At 44.5% G+C, this 23,716-nt stretch overlaps 1 protein-coding gene across 1 annotated transcript in view; it reads right to left on the minus strand.

Annotated features, from left to right (window-relative positions):
* Positions 1-7,578: 7,578 nt before the first annotated feature.
* hcn2b (hyperpolarization activated cyclic nucleotide-gated potassium channel 2b) overlaps positions 7,579-23,716 on the minus strand; it is a 32,826-nt gene continuing 16,688 nt past the window's right edge. Inside the window, exons 5-8 of the mRNA XM_076278254.1 lie at positions 15,617-15,763; positions 14,994-15,234; positions 11,848-12,012; positions 7,579-9,216 (exon numbers count right to left, since the gene is read on the minus strand). Of these exons, the coding sequence (XP_076134369.1) occupies positions 8,204-9,216; positions 11,848-12,012; positions 14,994-15,234; positions 15,617-15,763 (1,566 nt within the window). The 3' untranslated portion in view covers positions 7,579-8,203. The remainder of the gene's footprint in view (positions 9,217-11,847; positions 12,013-14,993; positions 15,235-15,616; positions 15,764-23,716) is intronic.

Raw genomic sequence — 23,716 nt, forward strand, 5'->3', positions numbered from 1 at the left:
TTTAATCATTTAACAAAATCATCATCATTTAAAAAAAATAGTTTTGTAGTTTCTTTGCCACTAATGAGATTCAGGTGCACATCTGTTTCTTCAGTGGAGATCTATCAACATTATCTTTGCCAGTCTGTGATGCGTCCTTTCATCCTTCTACTTCACTCAGCTGTGAGGGGGGATGGTTTAATGCTGGTCTCTCAAGACCCTTTCCCTAACCTCTCCACGTATTAACTAATCAGCGTAAATGGCTGTGGGTGGGAGTTTCTCCACTGAGATGTTTACCTGCCCTTTGATAAGGACAACCCACTCAGCAATCAACCATTTCCAGCCCTGTGTGTGTGTGTGTGGGGGGGGGGGGTGTTGGTGCTTGCAGCATATATTAGCTTTCACTCTATCAGAAGAGGAGGAGGAGGAAGAACTCTCTTCTGTTGTTCCTGTGCTCAGTGAGTAAGCGAGTCGGATATTAGGAGTTTTAAGCTCTGCAATCAATATCACTGACTCATGCAGGTGCCAATCAGGATTGAACCACTGAGGGGGCCCTCCCACCCCACGCCCCCCCCTCCCCAGCCTGCGTCTGTGAAGGCGTTATGCATAAGAGACTGATGTTTGCTGCGTCAAACTACCCCCGTTGGTAGAACGAGGGGGGGGGGGGGGGGCTCTGAAGACGAGATTAAGTGGAGTCCAGTCAATGAAAGCCTGTGGATGCCGGTATTGCTTTTTTCCCCTCTAGAGTGAAGAACTGAACTATTTAATGGTGAGGAAAGAGCAGAGGAGTAGGCTCTGTGTGGGAGGCCCAAATAAAAAATAAAACGGGAAGAGCAGCAGAATGATGAGAGTAAACATCCTGAAGTGGATGTGGATGGAGCCAGCCAGCTATTGATTTTTCTGTCTGACTGAGAGGGGAGTCTTCCTCCCACCTAGCCACCCCCCATCAAAAACACAAGGGTGGGGTGAAAATGATGTGTCTGTATGCATCAAGTCAGAAGAGTGACAAACTGTAATGGAGGAGGAGAAACCTCAGCAGCCGAGTCCCTTGCATGGCTACACAAGTCATTCCCAGAAAATGGACCTGGCTGATTAGAGTTAGTGTGTGTGTGTGTGTGTGTGTGGGAGGGGGGGGGGGGTGTTTCTGCGCATGAATGTTGGCATTATATGTATGTGTGTGTGTGTGTGCCCTGCTTGCTCTCTGCTTCATGTCCTTGGTCCTCTGGGAGATGATTTTCTGTGCCCTTATTCTGCCTTCAAGAGCCCTTTTGTCTGCTACTCAGCAGACCTTTACCATGGTAATGACCATCTTTCTGTCACTCTCTCTCTCTCTTCTCTCTCCCTCTCGTGTCTGGCAAATAGCATTTATATTCCTCTCATGACTAAGAAATATCATAAAGGGCCAAGCTTCTGGCACTGTGTGTGTGTTTAATGTAAAATGAACTAAATTGCAGAAATATGTCTGGACGGAAAAGCAACATTGACTTTGAGCACATTAATCACCACTGGAGAATACCAGGAAAGCTAGCGTTAACCAGAGGCAAGCTTTGGGAACTTGCGGTAGAAAGTGGCACAGTGCGGCTCAAGCGTGTCGATGTTTGCGGTCACAGAGAGGGTTTTTAAAAAGACGCAGCATGTGCCAGCCAGCGTGTGTGATTAGAGAGAGAGAGTGTGTGAGTGTGAGTCCTCTCCGGTTCTCATGGAAAAGATTAGGGAACCGGGCATGGGGACTCAAGCAGAGAGTAGGGTGGTATCTCCTAACCCGACGACCCGCAGAGTGTCAGGCTCTCTGTGGAAGGGATGGCACCGGCATCAATGCCAAGCACACACAGAGGGAGTGGGTGTGGGTGGAAGGAGCAGCCCAGGGTGGCCTCCGAGTAGCCTGTCCTTCAGCTGACCTTGAGCTGTCTCTGATGTTGCCAGATGGGGGCCTCGCCCTCGTCCCAAACACCACGGAGCCTGGCTGTGAGGACCCCGCTGGCCAAGCGGCCACATGAAATATCAAGAGATGACGGAGGGAGGGAGGTGGGAGGGACCGTGACTCCATTTTGTCTTGCTTTGTGGGTCTATACCCACATTAAAAGTAATGGGGCAAATGGAGATAGGTGCATGTTTGCATTAACAAAAAATAAACTGATGCAGTAGGTGGTAATCTAGGTTCACTAAACTTACTGAAGTACAAAAACCTATAATCTGTTTATTCATGAATACTGAAGTTTATAGTAACCTCATGTAATAGTAAATTTATAGGTATTGCATGAACGAATATTAGTTCATCAAAGCTTTAAAGTAAGGCTTACCAGTGGCTCTATCCAATCAAATTTGTAGTGCATGAGACATAGACCAGTAGATCTGAGTGGATCCTGACCTTGAAGCGGTCTTGTGAGAAAGCAGGCTGTTCTCTGTAATGCTTTTTTTTTTCCACCATCGGCTTTGATGAAAAATGTAAATTGAACCGAGACTCAAAGATGATTTTATTTGTATGCTTTCACACAGATATCTTTTCAAGGCTTGCTGTGATCATTATTATGAATATAGTGACCGGGACGATTTCATTAGAAATATGACTGAAATGTTTTGTTTATTTTATTTGACTCCTTCTCAATGAATTGCAATTGAATATAAATTACAACAAAGTCTGAGGATATTGCATTTCACAGCCACAAACACAAAAAGGAGACTATGTAGAATCTAGGTAAACTAGGCACTAGTTATGTACTTTATGTACAGTACAATATAATTGGTGTGCAATTGGTCACTTAAGAAATCTTAAAATAAAAAGGCCTTGATCACAATGTTGGAACAACATGCAATAGGGGCAGTATTCTCCCATTCATGTAAGTCCTTTTTTACACGCTTACGAGTTACGTGCATTCTCCCCTAAGCACTCCACACTCACAGCACATAGCTTCATTTTGGCTGTTGTCATTTCCTGTGTATTAGCCACATTGTGTATAAACCGCAGGAAAGTGTTTTATGCCAATAATATTTAAAAAAATGAACCCTTGTATTAACCGCAGTGTCCAATGCCCAATGAATCAGATACAGTTCATGCTTTCATCATAAAGAAGAATGAAGAAAATAAATGCATTCTCACCTATAGCCTGCCCCCAAGTATTAATCTCATAGCTGAAGAAATTTGGCAAAACCAATGTATAAACCTCACTTAATAGTCAGGAAATTACAGTAAATCTTCAGTTGAGCACTTATGTGCTTACGAGTTATGCACATTCTTCCCTGAGCACTCCAAACATACTCACAGCACATAGCTTCAGAATTAATTTTGGCTGTTGCAAAAAGGTGGGACATGGACTTTCTCATAAACTTGATGAATGCTATTCAAATCCACGGAAAACACAAACCACACTTTGATTCTGAAAATGACACCAATCCCCTCGAATGAAAACATATGTTTCATCACATAAACTATTTTAATTAACTAAATGACACATTTCCCCAGAGTTCTATTTATAATAATGTGTGGCCCACCTATATTGTGCCATGTAGCCTATTAAACACTCAATAGTAATCAAGTAAACTGATACTTTGCCAACAACAACTAAAATTGACATTTGGATATTGCATTATTCTTAATGTATGTTCATAATCTACAACACAGGTGTTGTATAATGTTTAATGATGTAAGCGGCCAATACTGCCAATTTCAACAGTGATATAGTGTTTTGCCTTGTAGTACAGGCCTCAAAGCACCTAAGTCGGGGAGAATAGCACATAACTAATGTCACAGTAACATAACAAATGCCCAGATTTTGGGGTAGTTCCTCCTGAAGGTGTAATTGACTTCATGGCATGAAAGTGATACACTAAATCAAAAGCAGAATGTGCATAGGCTGAAAAGTCTGTAGTTTTTTTGATTGAAGTGTATGGGAGAATACGGTCCTAAGAGCTGATATGCTGATATAATTTTCAGTGAATTATTTAATTCAGGAAAAGACTTGGTTGTATTTCTCAAAATAGCTTCTACAAAATAGCTTCCAGTGTGACGTGATACCATGTCAGGGTTCAATGAAGGGGTAAATGATTTGTGCTCAGAGTCTTTTCAGTTATTATTGAGTATGGCGTTTTCAATCTCTCCCATTTTCTCAATGTCAACATTTGCTGTTTGCAAATGGAACCAACACAGTCCTTGAATGCAACTGTACACAAAAGATCAAGAGTACACACACGCCAAGACGGCAGACATCAAACATAATCCAAACCATTTTCTTTGTACTCATTGATTGTTTCCACTCATTAACATATGTAATGTATAAAAACATTACATTAAAAAAAGCTTTGTTCTGTTTTATCAGCCCTTTCAAATGAACATTCTTCCATGATTGAGAATGTATGTTGGACACCAAAAAAAAAAAAAAAAAAATCAAACAACAAAATCAACATTGAAAAAAAAGACTGCTTTATCAAATTAATAAGAGATCCAATTACAACAGATCTAAGAGATCTCATTCAGTGACTCTTCATAATGACCCCAACTAGTTTGTTGGTATTGTTTGGTCACTGGGCAGCTTGTGTTAGTGGTGTGATAACCACAAGGCAAAGGTAGAATGGAGTGTTTTGCCCTGTGTCAATCTGCAGTCTATTTCAGGTTTTATATCATCATTATATTATATATGAGTTGCATTTGCTAGCTTTTTAGATTCCCTATTATGAACTGGAAATAGGGCAGAACATCCATAGATGTTCTGAATAATAAAGGTATGGGATAATGAGATGCTGCAGGTCCCTATACTGCTTGGGCCTCTGTGGATGGTCTTCATTCATTTGTAGTGTTCTGCCTGAGACACATTTTCAGATCATTGGTCACCTCGAGCAGTGTCTGACTGTTTCATTTGCGAGGCTTGGCAGCATGAAATCTATGTTCTGGCCTTTACTAATCCACACTCGAGCTGATTTGTCAGACGTTGCACGCTCATCTTTAATCAGTAGTACTAATTTAGTCCTGCCACAGGAAAACAACACTGAGAGAGACTGCATCATTCCACATCACCCTAAAGCACGGAAAGATGTTTTTTTGTGAATTATCAGTGTCTGTCTTAATCCTAGGGTCTTAATTAACGTAGAAATGCATTATAAAGTTACAAGTGTCCTTCACAAAACATATGGGCATGCATGGAGTTTTATTCTGAGCATTTCAAACTTCACAAGCGGAACTTTTGAGGTTGGTTTTGAGGTCTTAGTTTGTGTCAAGCAGGGAAAAAGGTCCCCAAAATCACAAAGAGTTTAAAAAGAGATAACACACACACAGTAAGAATGTACTTAAGAAGAGGAGCATTAACCCATAGCAGTCTCTGAGACCTTTGGGAAAGCTTTTAGTTTTTGCAAAATCATTGTATGATTTGTATTTTACAGGTGGTTTGATAGATAACAGTTTATACATAATTTATGTGAGAAATGTGTTTGTTCTATCTAGAACTGTTCTCTGAGGGAACAGGTGTTCATTTATTCATGTTTAAGCCAAGAATGGAATTCTCGCTATGAATAAAATGCAGTTACTAGAAATTGTGAAGGACAGGCGAAGGTCTTATCTTGCACTTTAGATTCAAATAGTACAAATATGCTTTATATATTTTCTATAAATATCTTGGATGTACTGCATTCTGTAAACTGTGCCAGACTGCTCATATTTGTTGTCATGTTTTCTTGCAAACATATTCCACTTATTTTCAGTTTAAACTTGTTTTGTTAGTTTCAAATCATTAATGCACTTTCAAGTCTGCACAATATAAATATGCTTACTTCATTACATAAGAAACATGTAAATAATAGATGTTTATTTTCTTTGTGCATTTTCCCATAATTGTCATGTTTTGCATATTACGCTTCATGTAATCCATACATTAGGAACGTACGCTGAATCTGATCAGACAATGCAAAGCTCTATTAACATAAATTATTCAGTGACCTTTACCCTCCTGCATATTATGAGACACAAACCAACCTGGCTTTGAATATAAATCCATTCATAGTCATTCTAATGTGTTGGCATGGCAGGGCATGGTAAAGAAATTCAATGTTAGGCAGGCGTTAGCAGCCTGCTGTAAATCCATTGTACCGAATGAGGCGTCAGCCCATACAGAGACTGCACAGGTATTTTTGAGCCAGGAACAAATGCATAGCACCGGAAATCACCGGGGTTAAGAAGGGCCTCTTGTTATTGCTGCAGGAAGGGCCACACATTTCATATAAGTTGGCAAAAGGAAGGGAAAGGAAAGGAGATCAAAGACAAGAAGGAAAAGCAGCTTGTCTCCTAACGGCGGCCCATTTGAGGGGAAGACTACATTGTTTTCTCACACAGCCAAGAAGATAAATAAACCTTTACTGTGCACACATATCTGATTCCTGGTCACCATTGAAAATGGTAAAATATTTTGTACTTGTAATTCATGGCCACTTTTATTATTAAAAGTGTATGCATATCTCTCTCTTTCTCAATTAAAGCATGGGGTGTGTTGACACTTTTTATTGACTGTTGTCGAAATAGCTATCTTCAGAACAGCCTTAAAGCAATTTATTTGATGCACATGAGACATACAGTACAAGCCCACCTGGGGTCCCTTTCAAATATTAAGAACCTAACAATCTTATTATTTTATTGCCATTATAACCTCCTTTTCCACAGACTCAGTCTTTCCCATCAATTCCAAAAGCAATCTTACAGACATACTCACTATAAATAAGTTTGTAGGACAGACATACGAGTTTGGAGAAGTGACGGCATAACGAAGGGCGACGGGGGCGGAGGCGCTGAAAGCGAATCAGGAGGCTGTTTATGCGGAGTCAATCAGGGGAGTTCATGAGGGGTAATGAAGAGAGGCAGGACTGAGGGGGGTTCGGTAGGGACAGCGCTGGATTATAATAAGCCACACCATCTCTGATGGATCCCAAAGCTCTCCGCCACAGTCCCAGTCCACTGACGACAGGTAATCATTGGCAGTGCACCATTTGCAAATAGCACATTTGCAATTATAATAATACAAATAATAAAAAAATGGAAAAGTAATAATAGTGGTAAGCCTATACCAACACACACCCTAAGGATTTGGGGAGGGATGCTTTGTTTTGGTCAAAAGAGAAATGGGGAGTTCGGATGTTTCAGCTTGTGCAGAGAGCGTTGCTAGACTGGCAACTTTGGAGGAGCTGCTTAGAGTAGCATTCAGAACATCACATAGCCATTTTTAACACCACACTGGAAGTCATCCGCATCTTAACTCATTCAGATCCAACATGGAGTGAACACTGTACGAGAAGGGTCTCAATCTGGCATCTGGTATTAGAATTCAGCCGTGTTTTAAGTCAATGTTATTTGTAGAGAGCATTTGATGTAAATATCTTTTAAATATCTGAAATATATTTGAAACTTTTTTGATGTGTGAGATTGACACAAAGTGTCAGGAGAAAAAATAAGAAATGTTTGAAGAAAGGTGCACATGCATGGCACACACATATGGCTTCTAAAGTCGTCTTATAGGCTATTTTAATGCATTTACGTTGGCTCCATCATTGTGTTCTGATTTAAGACTCACTACACGCCACCTTCCTTTGGTCTGAAGAAAATGTAATGGGGTGAGACTAGTTGAAAAGACACCTTTTTGTGGTTTGATTATTATTGATCATATTTGGTTGAACCATGTACTGTACCTAGATTCTACATGACACATTTCCAAACCAGCTACTGTTACGTATTAAATCTGATTTACAGTTTATAGAGAAACAAGAAAATCCCCAAACACAAACTGTTTAGGTCACTGTCAACAGAAAGAGCTCCCTGATTTTTCATTAGTCCCAGCTCATGCAAAGTTTGCATCGTTGAACTGCACCTATGAGATCTTGTACATACAGTGAAGTGGAGACTACAGCAAACAGCAAAGAAAGCGAACTGGAGGGCAAGAGAAGGACACGCCACGTCTACGTTTTTGCCTGTGTGTGTGGAACCAGAAACATCCCAGCGTTGTATTGTACAGACTTTGTGTGAACCAGTAGTGTGAATCGGTATACTGTTGCTGCTTGGCCTTGTCTCCACTTTCCTGCGCAATTCTCCAGTTTCACTTGCACACATTCTTATACATTCTCAAAGAGGAGTCCATGGGTCACAGGAGAAAGAGGTGGGGCGTGGAAGGGCGGAGGTCAGTTATTAGTAGGTCAGAAAAGCTCCCCATTCTAAAAAAAAAAAACACATTGTTCTACAAAGTCTCCCTCCTCAAGGTCACAAATTGGAAGATAGCCTTGATCTTATTTGTTCCGTCTCTGGGAGGCTGACTATGGAGTCTTTCTTGGGCAGTCCAGACTCGTACGGGGCAGGCCTGAGTGGGGGCAGGGCGGCCGGCGGGAAGGCCCCCACCGACATCTGATGGGTCAGCGCCATCCTCTGGGGCACAGTGCTCCTGAACACCATGGGTCCAGCCAGCCCAGCCTGTGCCAGTGGCAGAGGGCCTATGGATGTGGAGGAGACCCGCGTGGACTGTGGGGGGCTGGGGGCTGCCGCAGTCGCCATCGGCTGCATGCCCAGACCCATGATGCCGATGCCGCCGCCGCCGCCGATGCTGCCGTCGTGGGGGAGGGAGAGCTGTGAGGCAGACAGCGCCCGGGTGTCCTGTAAGGAGTGCGTGCTCCGCCGGTGGACAGTGGGTCGGTGCGTGGGACTAGGCGCGTGTTGCTGCTGCTGGACCAGCGAGAGCTGTGACCCCGACAGTACGCCGCCTCCCACGGGGCTGGAGCTGTACTGGAAAGTCCTGCCCGCCGACGCCAGGGGACTGTGGGTGGGTGAGGCGAACGCCCCCCCGGAGAGAGCCGGGTTGGTGGCCTGCTGCTGCTGCTGCTGCTGCTGCCCTTGTCCGGCCTGAAGCGGCAGGGACGACACGGGGCTGGAGACGTTCTGCAGGACCTGGAAGCGCCTGACCATGCGGGGGGACTGCAGCGTGCCGGGCCCCACCAGCGAGCTGGCCATCTGGGGGCAGAAGCTCATGGCCACGGCCTGCTGCAACGTGGCGATGGCGGAGCCGGTCGAGGGCTGGCCGCTGGAGGAGGGCGAGGCGAACATGCTCCCGCCATGGAGGGAGGACGTCATGGACATGGCCCGCGGACGCTGCAGGTCCACCTGCTTGACCATCTCACGGTCGTACTTCACGATCTCCTGGATCATTTCGTTCTCGTGGTTGTTGAAGACCCCAGAGTTCAGGTCGTGCTGGACTTTGTGCATTAAGACCGAGTTCTTTTTGCCTGTAAATTAAAAAGAAATAAAAAATGAATGACTGTTAATCCAATCAATAGAAGACCTTTCACAATACAAGACAGACTTTGTGAGCAGCATCTTAAGAATACATCACATTCAAAAAGTCTGAAAAGAGGAACATTTTGCTGCTGGAACTGGGTAACTATTCTGTACACCTCTTTGGTGGTACAGTTTGAATCATCATCACTTACATCATGGCCACTTTGAAATCAGGTAATATTCAAGCAAGTCTCCTTACTGCAAGTCAAATATTTAAACCACAAGACATGGTTGAATTTTTAAGAAATAACTGAATAAAACAGCACTCTCTCCTCCTCTGCCAGACTCAATTCACTTGATCAGGACAGACAGGTTTGTCCACCTGGAAGCCCCTGATTAAATTTACATTCAGAGTTATGAAAAGGTGCAGGGATACTCCCCTTTGTGTTCATGCATAGGAATCCATTATTTATGGGAGTAGATATGTTTTACTTTCCCACACATACATGTATGCATGTGTGAGAATGCATAGGCTTTGTTTATGTTGTGTTTACCAGAGTATAATTAGCACACAGACAACGGCTTACTAGAGAGTGGGTCAGAGCCACATCTGCTGTGGGTCTGTTTCCGCATGGGCTGCTGTTTGGGCAGTTTTTGGGAGCCATTGTTTTCTGTTCCGCCGCACCAACTTACTCCACACAAAACACTTCTGCTCCCCATCTCGCCCATTACACACACACACACACACACACACACACACACACACACACACACACACACACACACACACACACACACACACACACACACACACACACACATAGTGTCCTGTGGGGGTGTTAGGGTTGGGAGGTTGAGTGGGCTGCTTTGTGCTGAGTCACATTAGCTGTGAGGCGGGGAGGAGGGGGAGCATGTGCCTCTGGCCCGTCAGCCTCTGCGCCTCACGGCCTCACGGCCTCTCAGCCTCTGCTGGCAGAAAGCAATTTGCAGCCGAAATTGCCTTCATCATGGGGTCCCCGCGCAGATAGCAGGGGCCACATCTGAGGACCATCTCCAACAGCCATCTCCCCGGCTCTCCAGCGCGTCAATAACGCTTAGCCGCAACACATCAATAATGGGCATAATTGATGCTCAATTTAGTCCTCTACACTTTTTTGTGTTCATGCTTTATTTTGTGCTACAGCGCTTCTCATCGTTGCCAAATTGCACTCCGTCGTTATTTCTCTTCGGGATTGTTTAATTTAGGCGCCGCACCCACACAAATACAGTCAGCTCTTGCTCTGCATTGTTCTGTCCTTCTTGAAGTTTTTTTTTTTGGGGGGGGGAAGTCCACTACCCAGAGTGACAGTGAGTCAGTGACTGATCCAGAATGGCACCAGAATAGCATTGAATGGGGACAGAGAGACACAATGGAGCTCAAGTAAGCTAGCTAGGGCTCTAGGGCTAGGGCTGCCTCGGTGAAGAAGTGGACTTCCAAGAGGTCCATATTAGTTGTTCAAGACGTAGAATAAGTTACAAGGAAATAGAAAAACTTTGCTTTCATTCTAGTATAAAAGTACTGCGGTTACATTTCAATCTGAGGAGAAAGACCACATTTTAGAATGTCGGAATTGAATCGTTATTGGTTACAGTTGGTTATTTCTATTTGAATCGTTATTTCCTTGTCAAGTATTATTCTCTACGGTTTACTATCACCCTAACCTTTTCAGATAATATGAACCCAATTAACACTGACACACCCTTTCATTCAGTTTATTACATAAACATTTGTTTGAGCTGCACTGCCTTGTCTAGCTCAAACATTTCATATCTGCGGGCTATTAAACAGGAACATGGACTGCTGTGTTGTGGGTTCAAACACAAACAATGAGAGGAGCGGAAGCTGCACACACTTCATCAGCGAAGCCCCCGCCCCCCTCCCCTCCCCTGGAACCCAGGAAATTAATTGATCTAATGTGGCTTCCATGGCAACCGTGTGCAGGTGGCAGATGCATGTATCACGCTCCTTTGTAAACATCTGGCGTGTTATGCGGCCGCATGTGACCTCAGCGGAGCGCTGACCTTGAGGGAATCTGAAGTGTGTGTGTGTGTGCGGAGAGGGTGGGTAGGAGGGGGTTGCTCTGTTTAGCAAATGATACACTCTGCCTGATGACATCCATTCCACACTCTAGGTGACCTCCATGGCGGTGCCGTAGTGTAAACACAGCAGCACGAAGCCACACATTTGTATGCAGCTCTTTTTGGCTCCATCTTCTGAAGATTTTGCTGTAATTTGCCACGCAGGATATTGGGACGACTTCTTTTTCAATTTTCAATTCAATTTTACTTATAGAGTGCCAAAACATTACACATGTCTCATGGCGCTTTACAGAATAAGAGAAGACCCATGAGTAAGGGGCGAGGAAAAACTCCCTAGAATTGGAGATACATGTGGGAAGAAACCTCGAGCAGATCCACGACTCAAGGGCCTGACCCATCTACCTAGGGTCAGTTACAGAACAGTAAGGTCTGTATACATAATAAATGCATAAGTTAGTTAGATGTAGAGAATAGAACATGGTGTTTAAAGCCACCTGTCTTCTGTGTCTTTAAAGGCTTGTCAGATGACCATAGCACTCATACTGTAAGGCCTACTGTACCTATTCTGTTGAGCCGGTCGATGGCCACCGTCTCGAAGGCCCGCCTCATCATGGGGTACTCCTCCAGCACCTCGTTGAAGTTGTCCACCGAGAGCGAGTAGAGGCGGCAGTAGGTGTCGGCACGGACACTCGCCGTTCGTCTCCCGCGGGTCAGCAGACAAATCTCTACACGCGCGTGGACGTACGCGCGTGTGTGTGTGGGGGACAGACGACAGAGAAAACAGACACAAAGTGAGGCCCACTCACAAGAAGTTTTCCAGCCCAGAGTGCAGTGGACAGAATGTGCAGAATAACTGACCCAGACCCCTTTCCCTCGTAGACTGTTGTATGTTATATGATGTATAATTTTAGTTACTGTGAGTCTACCCCCAGGAATCACGCTTTGTTAGACATCGTGTCCTTGGAAGGCCAAATGCATAAACACAAGCTGCTGATGGTGCTGTTATGTGTATACAGCTCTCTCTCTCTCTCTCTCTCTCTCTCTCTCTCTCTCTCTCTCTCTCCGCCTAATGATGGTCCATTTTCTTTTGGAGCAGCCACCAGGTTTTTTGCACTCAAGGGAAAAAATATAATCAAAACTATAACCCGAGTTAAAAAGTCAAGGAGGAACTATTTTTGCTGTAATAATGCAGCACATTAACTGAAAAATATCTTCTGTTTTAAACTTAGACTTAAGGACTCACAGGGAAATCTTGGCTACAGTACTTGAGCTTGCGATTTGATATTGAAATGACTCAAGAACATTGATATGGATTTTCACTTCACTGTCTCAGTCAATACAACTGAATCATTCCAATCAGATATATTTGACAATTGAAAGAATGAAGGCAAACTACTGATGAGATATCATTACAAACAATGCCGAGGTTCACTCAAAGAGAGGTTGGAACTTTTCTGTGTGATGTAGTGTTGTCTTGGTAACCAGTGCTGCCTTTTATCCTGGCACTCCCCTCATCTCCCTCAGCGAATGCCTACTGTATGTGTCTTAATCCTCCGCTTTTAGTCAGACACTTTCAGCTTATCATTTATTGAGTTTGCGGAAATGTCTGGGTGCGCTCCTCATGTTAATTTCTCCGGCAACCCTTACGTACAGCCTGGGGTGCTGGGCAAATAACAGGTGCAGTCAAGTGAATGGGCAATCTTGGCTAGAAGCTGCCGCTCTCTGAGACATGTTGTGCATGCTCGTGCAGAAGCCACATGAAAAGGAATGGAGGCTGTGTCACACAGAGGTACTGCACAGTAAAATTGCACATTGCTAAAGTGCACAGTAGTTCAACATAAGATAAGCACACACACACACACACTGAGTCAATTATTGCATTCATCTTGCATTTTACAGTTTTTCAGTCCCTTTTGTATATTTCTCAAATCATCAATGGAACAATTGCATACCACCCCGATTCCTTATGAAGCAAGTAATATCACTGATTACAATCACAAGGCTGATCAATTACTTTTCACCTTCATTCATTCATTCAAAAAAAAAAAACACTTCTGCACTGGCGAATGCAATAGAGACAGTCATAGATGAAAAGTGCAGTGACTGAAAAACTGTAATCGTGGGCTCCTGTCAGATCTGCACTGCAACCTTCAAGTTGCGTGTGTTTAACGGCGTCTAGTTATTGCTACGTTTGAGATAATGTCATGGGTAATTTTCACTCAGAAGCTCAAGATTGGCATTTCAGTCAGAAGGCAATATGAGGCTTCTGTCCTTGGGTGTCTTGAGCAGCCACAAATATCTGATGAGGGATTTACACTCGGCAAGATTAATGGCCTCCCTTCCTGGCGCAGAAAGCCTGCCTGCTGGCGTGTCATCGTGACTTAACCCCAACGCTTGCCCCAATGCTTTTCCCTGACAACAAAGCGCTCTCAAGTCACGTCACAGGATGGAAAAAAAATCCTCCAGCCTATTAGGTGTTCCATTTCCAAAGCATTCCTTAATCCATACATCTATACATTCATCAATCAATCACCACCTTTCAAAGCCTGTCTTACCTACCATTCCGATCCTATTAAGACAAGTGTAGCCATATTGCGATGTGCTCTGCGAAGCTTGTGTGCGCGCGTGTGTGTGTGTGTGTGTGTGTGTGTGTGTGTGTGTGTGTGTGTGTGTGTGTGTGTGTGTGTGTATATGTTTGTGTTGGTTAGTTGGTTAGATTAAAAGTTGGTGGCGGGGGTGGGGGGTCTGACATTGTTTAAACAACTGGTCTTTTGTAGCCTACAGTGAGAAAAAAGGGATGACTACCTCTTCCTGACACAATGAGTTTGACTAGAGAATTCCACAGTTGACGTTACAAATTGCGCTGTCTTGGTCGTTCTGCTCCACTAATTAGCTGTTATTAATTGACCACATGTTCAGCCTGTGGTGCATTCTTCCTCTTCTGCTCTGCCCGTTGGCAGCTGGCACATTTCGCAATACCACTAAGCTCTATTGGTCTACTGTGGGAGGTAAAAATGGGGGCGAGGAATCAAGCCTTTAGACCTCGCCTGAAGAGACTGGGAGGAGAGAGAGGAAGGGGAAACTGGGATGGCAGCCATTTTCTGGGTCAACATCGCAGGGTCTCTGCTCACATGCTCTTGAGGGCCATCTGAAAGTGGGACAAGAGCCACTAGAGATGGAGAAGAGACCTGCACGGGCAGAACCGCACCATGAATTTAGATGAATATGGTTCGGGTTGGCTGGTTCCGGCTCACAAGTTCACTGTTGAAAGGAGGGCTGAAGCCTCTGAGGGAGAATTTCCTGGCAAAGCTATACTACTATAGCTATACAGCCCTGGCAGCCCTCTGGCATCTAAAATGAAAATCAATGCTCCGATAGAGGAATGTCTGAGCTCTGTGATCTGTGACAAAAGGTTCAACAGGATTTGAACGTATTAAAAATCTAGGAACCTCCAAAGAGATGGACACCACTGCCTGACAGTTATTTTAAACACACTGGCAAAGACTTTCTAACATCACTAAGGGGCTAACATTGCTTAGGCTTCGAATAGTTGTTATAAAGTAAAGTAAAGACATGTTGTGCATGCTCAAAAAAACACCAAAATTACGCATTTTAGGGCTCTTCACAAATTAAAGTTATGTTAAGTCTCCCCATGACCGACCATGAGGAGACTGATTTAGGGTTAGGGTTAGGGTCTGAACTCTACCTCCAAAGTAGGAGCCGTCGGAGAGCTTCATGCCCATAGTCCCTTTGGTGATGACGCTCACCACCCCGTGCTGAATGAAGTACATCTTCTTGCCAATGGTGCCCTCGCGGACGATGTAGTCTCCGGGCTGGAAGACCTCGAAGCGCAGCTTGGTCAGCATAGCAGTCACAAAGTTGGGGTCAGCATTGGCAAACAGAGGCATGGAAGCTACTAGCTTGCGACAGTTAAAGTTGACAATTTCCTGAGAGAGGAGTTAAGCAAAGGTAGAGAGGGTTTTTTGGCAGGTAATGAGAGAGGGTGGTAAAATATTAGTGTTATTAGTGTTCCATAATTGATGTCAGTGGTTTCCTTTGATAATTACAATGATGATTGAATTGAACTTCCTGAAGGTATTTCAAATCAAATAATGATGTCAAACAAACATAAACATTGATATCAAACAAAGCTTTGTTGACTCACAGGGTGCCAAAATAATAAGTTAAACAACCATTTGATGAAGGTCTAAAATGAGTTGTAATTTACAGACACAATAGCAAACAGTAATTTACAGAATAATTTCATTTCTGTATTATAGTACTAGACGGAAGACTGCAATAAGACTGCAATAAGTAATACGGTTTTACCTCTCGCAGTGGCTCATTGAGCTCCTCTAAAATGCTTTCTTCATCAAACATCTTCCCCTGGTATCTGTGCTCATAGTAATCATGGATTTTCTGCCGAAAGTCCGCCGGCAGTTTATGGAAGGACATGTACTGCTCTACTTGCTTGTACTAGAGGGAAAACATAGAGAGGGGTACAAAAACAGATTGCAAAAGTTTTGATGTTTTAATGACAGGACAGATGTGTACAGAATCACTGTCACCTCCAATACTTGAATTTCATTCTCTCAACAAAGGCCTGAAACAACACTTGAGATGAGAATGGTGGAGGACATTAACAAATAAAAGTACAATATCGACCCAAACAGAAGATGAAAAATGTGAAGATGTGAAAACGGCATGACATGACTATAAAACCAGAAGCGTTTCCTCTTGGCTCTGCTGCAGAATGATGCAGCGTGCATCAAAAACACAAGCTCAACTGCCACAACAACAAAAAGCCATTTTTGTCTGTTACAGCACACACAGACTGTTTTCAGTGTTACTCACTCATGCTTAAAGGGGGAAAGATGTAACTTTGCTATGACAAATACCTACAGATGCATACATGTGGAATAAATAATTAATACGAAAGCCTTGTATTACTTCGTCATTTGTGGCTATTTTAAGAGACATCAAAGTGAGCTATTTGTAGTGGAAGACTTGGGCTGAGAAGAGCTACATGAGGCTTAGTAAACACTGTCAGGAGTGAATGATTGAGGAGCTCCTCCACTTCTGTCTGTTTGGTTTCTGCTTTTATCACCATGTCGTGCCGCGTCACGTCGATTAATGCTGAGTTTTGTAAAACTGGGCTTCTTGAAGATAAACTAAGGTTATTGATTCAACCTTTCAATTAAGGTGTTTTCACAGCGGCGGGTCATTTTTTGTCTCATGCAGTCTGGAGATAAATGAGCGGAACCCGCCGCCGCTGAATTCAAACAAGGCGGCGCTGGAGGTAGGAGATGCAACCTCACGATCAGCGGCTAAATAAATAATTGCATGTCAAAGGCTCATCAGAGTTGCCTGAAGGACTTGGGTGTCATGACTCATACCGACTGAATAATGTTTTTTTCCGTGAACACCCTCCACCCCCCCCACTCATACCCTGTCCTGCAGACCCCCACCCTGGAGCTCTGGAGGAATGTTGCGCAAGCCGAAGCTGTCTCCAGTGGGCTTGAGAGGATGTGGATCTGCCTGCTAATAGGCTCCAGTTTATGACTCATCGATGCAGCACAAGCACAGAACACTCCTGCTGGGTGTGTGGGTGTGTGTGTATGTGTGTGTGTGTGTGTGTGTGTGGGGGGGGGTTAGTTGTCAGTGGTCAGTCCAGTGGCTACCGCCAACGAAAGGGGCCCACTATCAGCCATTTCTGGCAACTAACATCAAACAAACAACTACCTACCAAAAAAGTATCTACCTCACTGACAAATGGTCCACAGTAACAGTCATCTTCTATACCAACCATTATCTACAATCACAGGATCCTGAGGCTCATGCTTCTTTCTTTGTATACTCTGTAAAGATTCTTATGCACACTGACATTATTTGATCTCAAAGCAGGGAGAAGTCTGAGGTTAAATCAGTTCAAGACACCTCCTCTGTATGTATAGTTAAGGTCTCTGTGATATGATGAAATTCTGAAATCAGTCGACACAAAAAATCCTCTCAAGCCATCTTGCTGTACTGAAGGAGCTGGGTCATTGCTCAGCAACAACCCGTGGACATGAGATTCTAGATATCAGCTCACTCTACAACAGATAAGGCCAGACGGCGTGCATTCATCTACCTACCCATTCCAGCCGGCCGCTACATAATAATAAAGGCCTCTCGAGAACTGTCGGCTCTTTCATTTGGTGGCAGAAGTGCCATTTGTGAGATGAAAAGACATGGAAGAGAGCGTGACTGTGATTGGGGCAACACACACTCACAGCGGCACAAAGCCCGCGGTAAAGGAGAGGCCTAATCTGTGCGCCGTCAGGTCAAATGAGCAGCGCCGTGCTTGGCGGCCATTCTTCAGAGCACTTCGCGGGACGCCAATGACCCTTGACTTACACGCTTAGAAAATGAATCACTCATCCGCAAGAGGTGGGGGTCATTATCTGGCCCTGTGGTGAACACAACAGGAGAGAGCTCAGCAATATGGATTCATTAATGTGACCAGATTATGGATGAACCGCTCAGATGTGGACCAAAAGCCCCCTTGTGCCATATGGTGTTGATATTATAAATCAAAGCGTTTGCTCATGAGGACTGGCTCTGACAGACAGATAGACAGACAGACAGAAAGACAGACAGCTGCTGTCAATCACTGGGGGGAAAACCTGGGCAACAGCTCCCAGGCTAGGTGTGGGAAGAAAAGCAGCTTTCCTTTTATCCCTTGGCCCAGGTTGGCGTGTTTTCCTCTCTGTTCCCAGCAGGGCTGTGAGCGTGCTGTCTGTTTATTAAAGAGCCTGGAACCAGACACTGGGAGGAAGGTGCCATCGAGGCAATCTCCCTTCCATAAATCCTGGTAATTTTACTACAAGGCCTTTCATCACGCTATGGGGGAACATGTCGAGGTAAACAACGTCGCAAGTCAAAATGAAAGGGATGATGTGTGGTCCGGCTACGTTACAACAACACATGCAGCACGGTTGCAAATACACATGCCCTGTGTTTACAGCCTGTATCATGCCCTCGCCCTAACGAATCATCTCAGAGAAAAACATGATTCAATATTAATGAACATATATGTATACTCAAGGGCCTGACATAAAGCATAGCGTAAACATTTTCTGTCCGACGCAATCAAGCGTTCTCTTACAGTATTTAATGAGTTTTATGAGATTTATGCTCCTGTAGGTGTACGGTTAAATTATTATCTCTAGATTGGATTGCTTTTGTAATGTAATCAGATCCCCTTGATGATACTACTACTACACCAGAGCTACAACTCCACTAAAATGAGTAATGTTAATCTAGTGTGCATAAAGGAAAGTACATGGCACCTAGGACCAATGTAGGCAATATGCCACTCACAAACACAGGAGGGAGAGGGAGAACAAATGATTGCCTGCAAATTAAAATCCTCATTAAAACCAATTTAACCGAACCCCCAGTTCCACATAAGCAGATCCAGATCTGAATTTAATTTAATCTTAATTAATTACTAGTGGCTTTGTGAACCTTTCGAGAGGCTTTATTTGTACAACCTCTCTCTGCTTCACATTGCTCCTTGTTTCTCTCTGGCTTTCTCTCTGAAGGATAATGCAGTTGTGTCATCCTCACAGATGGAAAACAGAGACTCACATTTAACTGAAATCAAGTCCGCTTCATGGAAACCCCCTCCCCCCCCATAACCCAAGGCCTTTATAAGCCAGAGACCGGATGTGCCCACCAGACGTTTGGAGGGGCCGACATAGTATATCCGAGATGACACTTACATGAAGCCATGTCAAATGAACAAGAACTGATCTCTGAGCTCCTCTCTCTCTTCGCCCATCAAGCTGGCCTTGCCCACTTTACGCTCGCAGCTGAGTCCCTTGAGATAACCCTGTCGTGTGACTGACAAAGAGAGTAGGGAATAGACGCCACAACAGAAGCTTACTCAATTTATTTATTTACACTTCATAACACTCTCTGACAACACTCCATGTTTGGCATGTCACTTCTCCCACGGTCAAGCCCATCCTCATCTCATCGGAACCAATATGTGCAAATTCCTATGACAATACAGTTAACACACGTCGCTGTATATCCATTTGGCTTCTTATTTCTTCTTTCATTTTTTCTTATTTTTAATTGTTGTGCTTCACAAGTACACATATCCCCATGCCACAACATAAAAATACACACTGACAGCCCTGGTTGTGTTTTGTGAGTGTCATGTGAGTGTCGGGTCTCAGGAGGGACCACAGATATTTTTCTGTTCACTTTATTCTGCCCTGTTTCAGGCATGCATGCTGTTTTCCAAGACCATGTGCCAAGCATTCTTCTATGGACAACAGAAACAGTAAGCACACAATACTCACAGGGCTTTATGCACTGAGCTTTCTGCTCTACTTCTTGCTCTGTGCTTATTGGTCAATATGCAATAGACACATATTTACGCAAAAAGCCTGTTAAAAATACAACCCATATACTGTAGATGCAAAGCACTTTTAAAAATAGACTGCTAAGAATAGAGCACGTATAGATGTGCAAAAATCACCAATTAAGAAAAAAGCTGTTGTTGATGCACGTGGCAATGCTGGTCACTAATGATGAGATACAGTACATGTGCTGGTTCTTTTGTTGCTATGGCCAGAGATGATATGTGGTCCTGAAAGGACTTTGCTTTGGCTTCTCCCCACTGCCAGCCTGCTGCTCTATCTCTCTGCCGTGACACAATGCTGCCCAGAGCCACGAGGAGTGGGCCGAGGACGTGCACACCATCAATGCCGCAGTCCGACCAAAGCATACACACATACGGTATGTGTAGACAGTGCCCTGAGGGGAAAGAGTTAGCTTTTTTTATAAGGATGGGATTAAATGTAAACTAGAATGAGTGTCATCGGGGATTCTCTGTGCCCATTCAATGCTTTTGTGAGAAATACCTAGAAAGATAAGTGCAATACCTGTAGGCCACGCTTATCACTTGTGTGTAACTATTCACAAAGGAGCTATACAGACTCTGCAATGACATCAATAAAAGCATGAGCTCCTTACTCATTAGAATTCCAAACCGAAACCAAACACAGACAGCCATTACGCAACACCTAATGCTATCGATATGGGTTTAAGAAAACAACAAAAAACATTTATATGAAATCAACTAATGCAGACAGCCCTGATCAGAGGTCACTTTGAGCCGTAATCTCTGCTCTGTGCATCCACCCTGGCTGCTCAATGACAGGCCCGTGACATAGAGGGTAAATATGGATCATCTGCTTAGCAATTCAATTATGCACTGTCCATCCTCAGTGATCCATAAGCTCAGTGAAGTAAGACATATTGAGCAAGGTCTATATCCTTGAGGCGGTTACATAAAACTATTACTTTCATTGCATTTGGGAAATCCAATCTGTTACCCTCGACTAGTGGGCTCAAGACTTATGAGGCTCATACAGGCTTTTTATGGCACCAGAAACTGGTCCTCCTTAGGCTACGTGGGTTGATACACGGCTGTCATGGCTATTTGCCTGGCAGGTCAGGGTGGGCCTGCGTTAAATTGTCAGTGACTGCAGCCTCACGTATCACAGGAATCTGTTAGGGGACAAATATACACTCTGTCATGCTGCCATAAACACAAAGGTCCTTGTCACAAGACAAAAGGGCCCATTTTGTCATCTGCCCACCAGTATCTCAGTTCTACTGAGGTAGCTCCAAATATTGTTGAAAATATTTGCTTTCCACAATAAGCTGGTTGGTTTTAATCAAGTCAGGGCAGACTTAATTATAGTTCAAGCAAATGGAAATTTCCTCAAATACCAAAAAAGGTTGGTGGTCAGAAGTGCTTCGTCACTGATATGTGTCTCGAAAGCAGGTGCTCTTTGCTATGATTGTAAACTTACTTTACAAGTCAAACCAACTCTTTTAAGACGTAAAATGGAAATTTCCATTCAATCATTCGCAATGCTATCATTAATTACAAAGCTAGCTGTTGTTGTGGCTAACTTAGATTAATAGTTCCCTGTGGAGCAAATGGAAGCTACCAAAGCCCTGGAGATTGTGGAAGCAAAAACATTGCCCCTAGCAGCTGAAGTAGCATTACGTAACAGCCGCTTCCTCTGTCCATTTTGCCCTCCGGGAGCAGGGAGTGTCAACTGTCAGGGAGGGCCAGGCGCCTGCGAGGGGGAGACAAAGCCTCCATCACCTCTGGAAGGACAACACATGGGAAGAATGGCTGCGGTCTCATTACATACAGTAGATACTGAAACGACTAGTCTCACAGAGACCGACCTACTGCATAATGCAATATATATCTGAAGACTACCATGAAGGACTTTGAACTAAATGTACAAGAGAAAACGTGTGGAGTATGCTGGAAACAGTATAAACCAAGCTGACAGCTTGGGAATAGAGGGTTCAAAGTAGCACTAGAACATTCTCATACAGAATACAGGAAAGACTGTTAAATCGCGGACACATTTGAGGACAGAAAATAGCTTCTTTCCTTGTCAGTCTTTGATAACATCCAATACTACAGTTACAACAGACTGTATCCAGACCGTGTCAAGTGCCAAAGTCACATCTGCCGGTACTGACCTGAGAACACAGCCTCCGTCCTTCTCGTCAGTACTCTGAGCACAGCAGCTCTGTACTGGAGAACTGGAGCTTACAGCCTAGCCTCCAGCACCCTTCACAAGCGCTCAGTGTCTCCCAGGAGCGTCAAATCCAAGCTTTAAAGAAACACCTTGATTGGAACACAGGAATATATCTAGAAGGTGTGTGTGTGTGTGTGTGTGTGTGTGTGTGTGTGTGTTTGTGATGTGTGTGCCAGCATTGATGGGTCTGCCTGCTTCTGTGTCTATGTGTGTGTGTGTGTGTGTGTGTGTGTGTGTGTGTGTGTGTCTTTTGATGGTGTGTGTCTTTGTGTTTGTCTTTTGATGGATAGCTGTGTCAACAAACAACAGCACTCTCACTTTGAACACAGAGGGCCCGACAGAGCTCTGTGTTCATTTTGATAAATCAATGCTGTTCATCGCCAAAAACAGGTGAGCGCTGCCAGCAGCGAGCTACTGTTACTCTTTGAAGATAACAGACAGGTGTGGATACAGGTCTGACCCAACTCTGGCATCTATGTTTTAGAATACAATCAGCATGTGTTCACTCAGTAAAAAAACAAAGCCCCGTGATGAACCCTGTCTAATGTTCCTGTTGCGCCTCCATTTTAAAAAGCCTCGCATCTGTCGGGATCTTTTGCAGATTTGACAAAGCCTACAAAACCGTCAGCGTTGCCTTGCCATTATCGCTGATGTCAGATGCGGCCCCGTCGGTGTGTGCCGCCCGCGGCGATGTTCTGCGATGCCCGACTCGGCTCTCGGTGATTAATAACGAGAAGCAGCTGGCTCCCTGGGGCCAGCGTGACGAGCGCTCGTGACAGGCCCTTTGGTTTCTGTGTGTGGCGTTACATCATTATTTCAGGGCCCGATCAAAAAGTGGAGCACAAGAGAGGGGGAGACGATCAGAGAGATGAGTGGCGGGAGTGGAGGAGAGAGAGATATCGGATGGAGGTAGAGAGAGATGTGGGATGGAGGTGGACGGGGGGGGGGGGGGGTCTGTGTGTCACTGTGGCGGTCGAACTGACAGAGGACAGGACAGGAGTGTCTCGTTACGGCGCTCCTCTCGTCTCCTGGCGGGGTCAGGGGGGGGCCTCCCCGCCCCACCGCCATCTGGACCCACCTCCTCCAGTGCTGCTGCTGCTGCCGTCGCCTCATCACGAGCTCCTGAAACCTGCCTGGAACTAGGACTATGGATGCCTCATTTTGTGTAAACAAGCCTGGTCAAACACACACACACACACACACACACACACACACACACACACACACACACAAACACACACACACACACACAAACATGCCTGACGTTCCCTAGCTGCCTGCTATTACGCCATCACTAGCGTCTGACGTAGCTACAACAAAAAAGGAGCGCTGGACTCTCTGTCTGCCGAACATCTGGGGTTTCAGTCACTGTCTCCTCTGTGATGTGAAGTGATAAAGCGCCTCCAGGACCCGGATAATATTAGCAGACACTACTCTTTTCACTTAGTCATGAGAGAGAGCGTTAGCCCAACACAAAATGCAATCACGCTTTTGACACGCTTTTCTCTGAGGTCATACTGTGACCTAGGAAATGAGATGATTATCCCTCTCTTTCTCTCTCTCTCTCTCACTCTCTCTTTCTGTCTCACTATCTTACCAGGGAAAAAAGGCAACAGAGAATCTCTAGAGGAGAGAAAGAGGGAGAGATTGAGAAAGAGAGAGAGACACTGAGAGAGAGAGGGAGATGAAACTATAAAGGGGTTTTTGAGGATCAGCCAAATGGTATATGACAGGGCTGGGCCTCGCAGCACCGCTGTTACCGATGTAAACATGAGCCAGATGCTGCAATTAGGGAACAAAG

This window comes from Alosa pseudoharengus, unplaced genomic scaffold (genome assembly GCF_046254945.1).
Source record: "Alosa pseudoharengus isolate Yale_2024_CS ecotype anadromous, Long Island Sound unplaced genomic scaffold, YU_APseudo_1.1 YU_APseudo_1.1_scf_11, whole genome shotgun sequence".
In the NCBI taxonomy this organism is placed as follows: Eukaryota; Metazoa; Chordata; class Actinopteri; order Clupeiformes; family Clupeidae; genus Alosa; species Alosa pseudoharengus.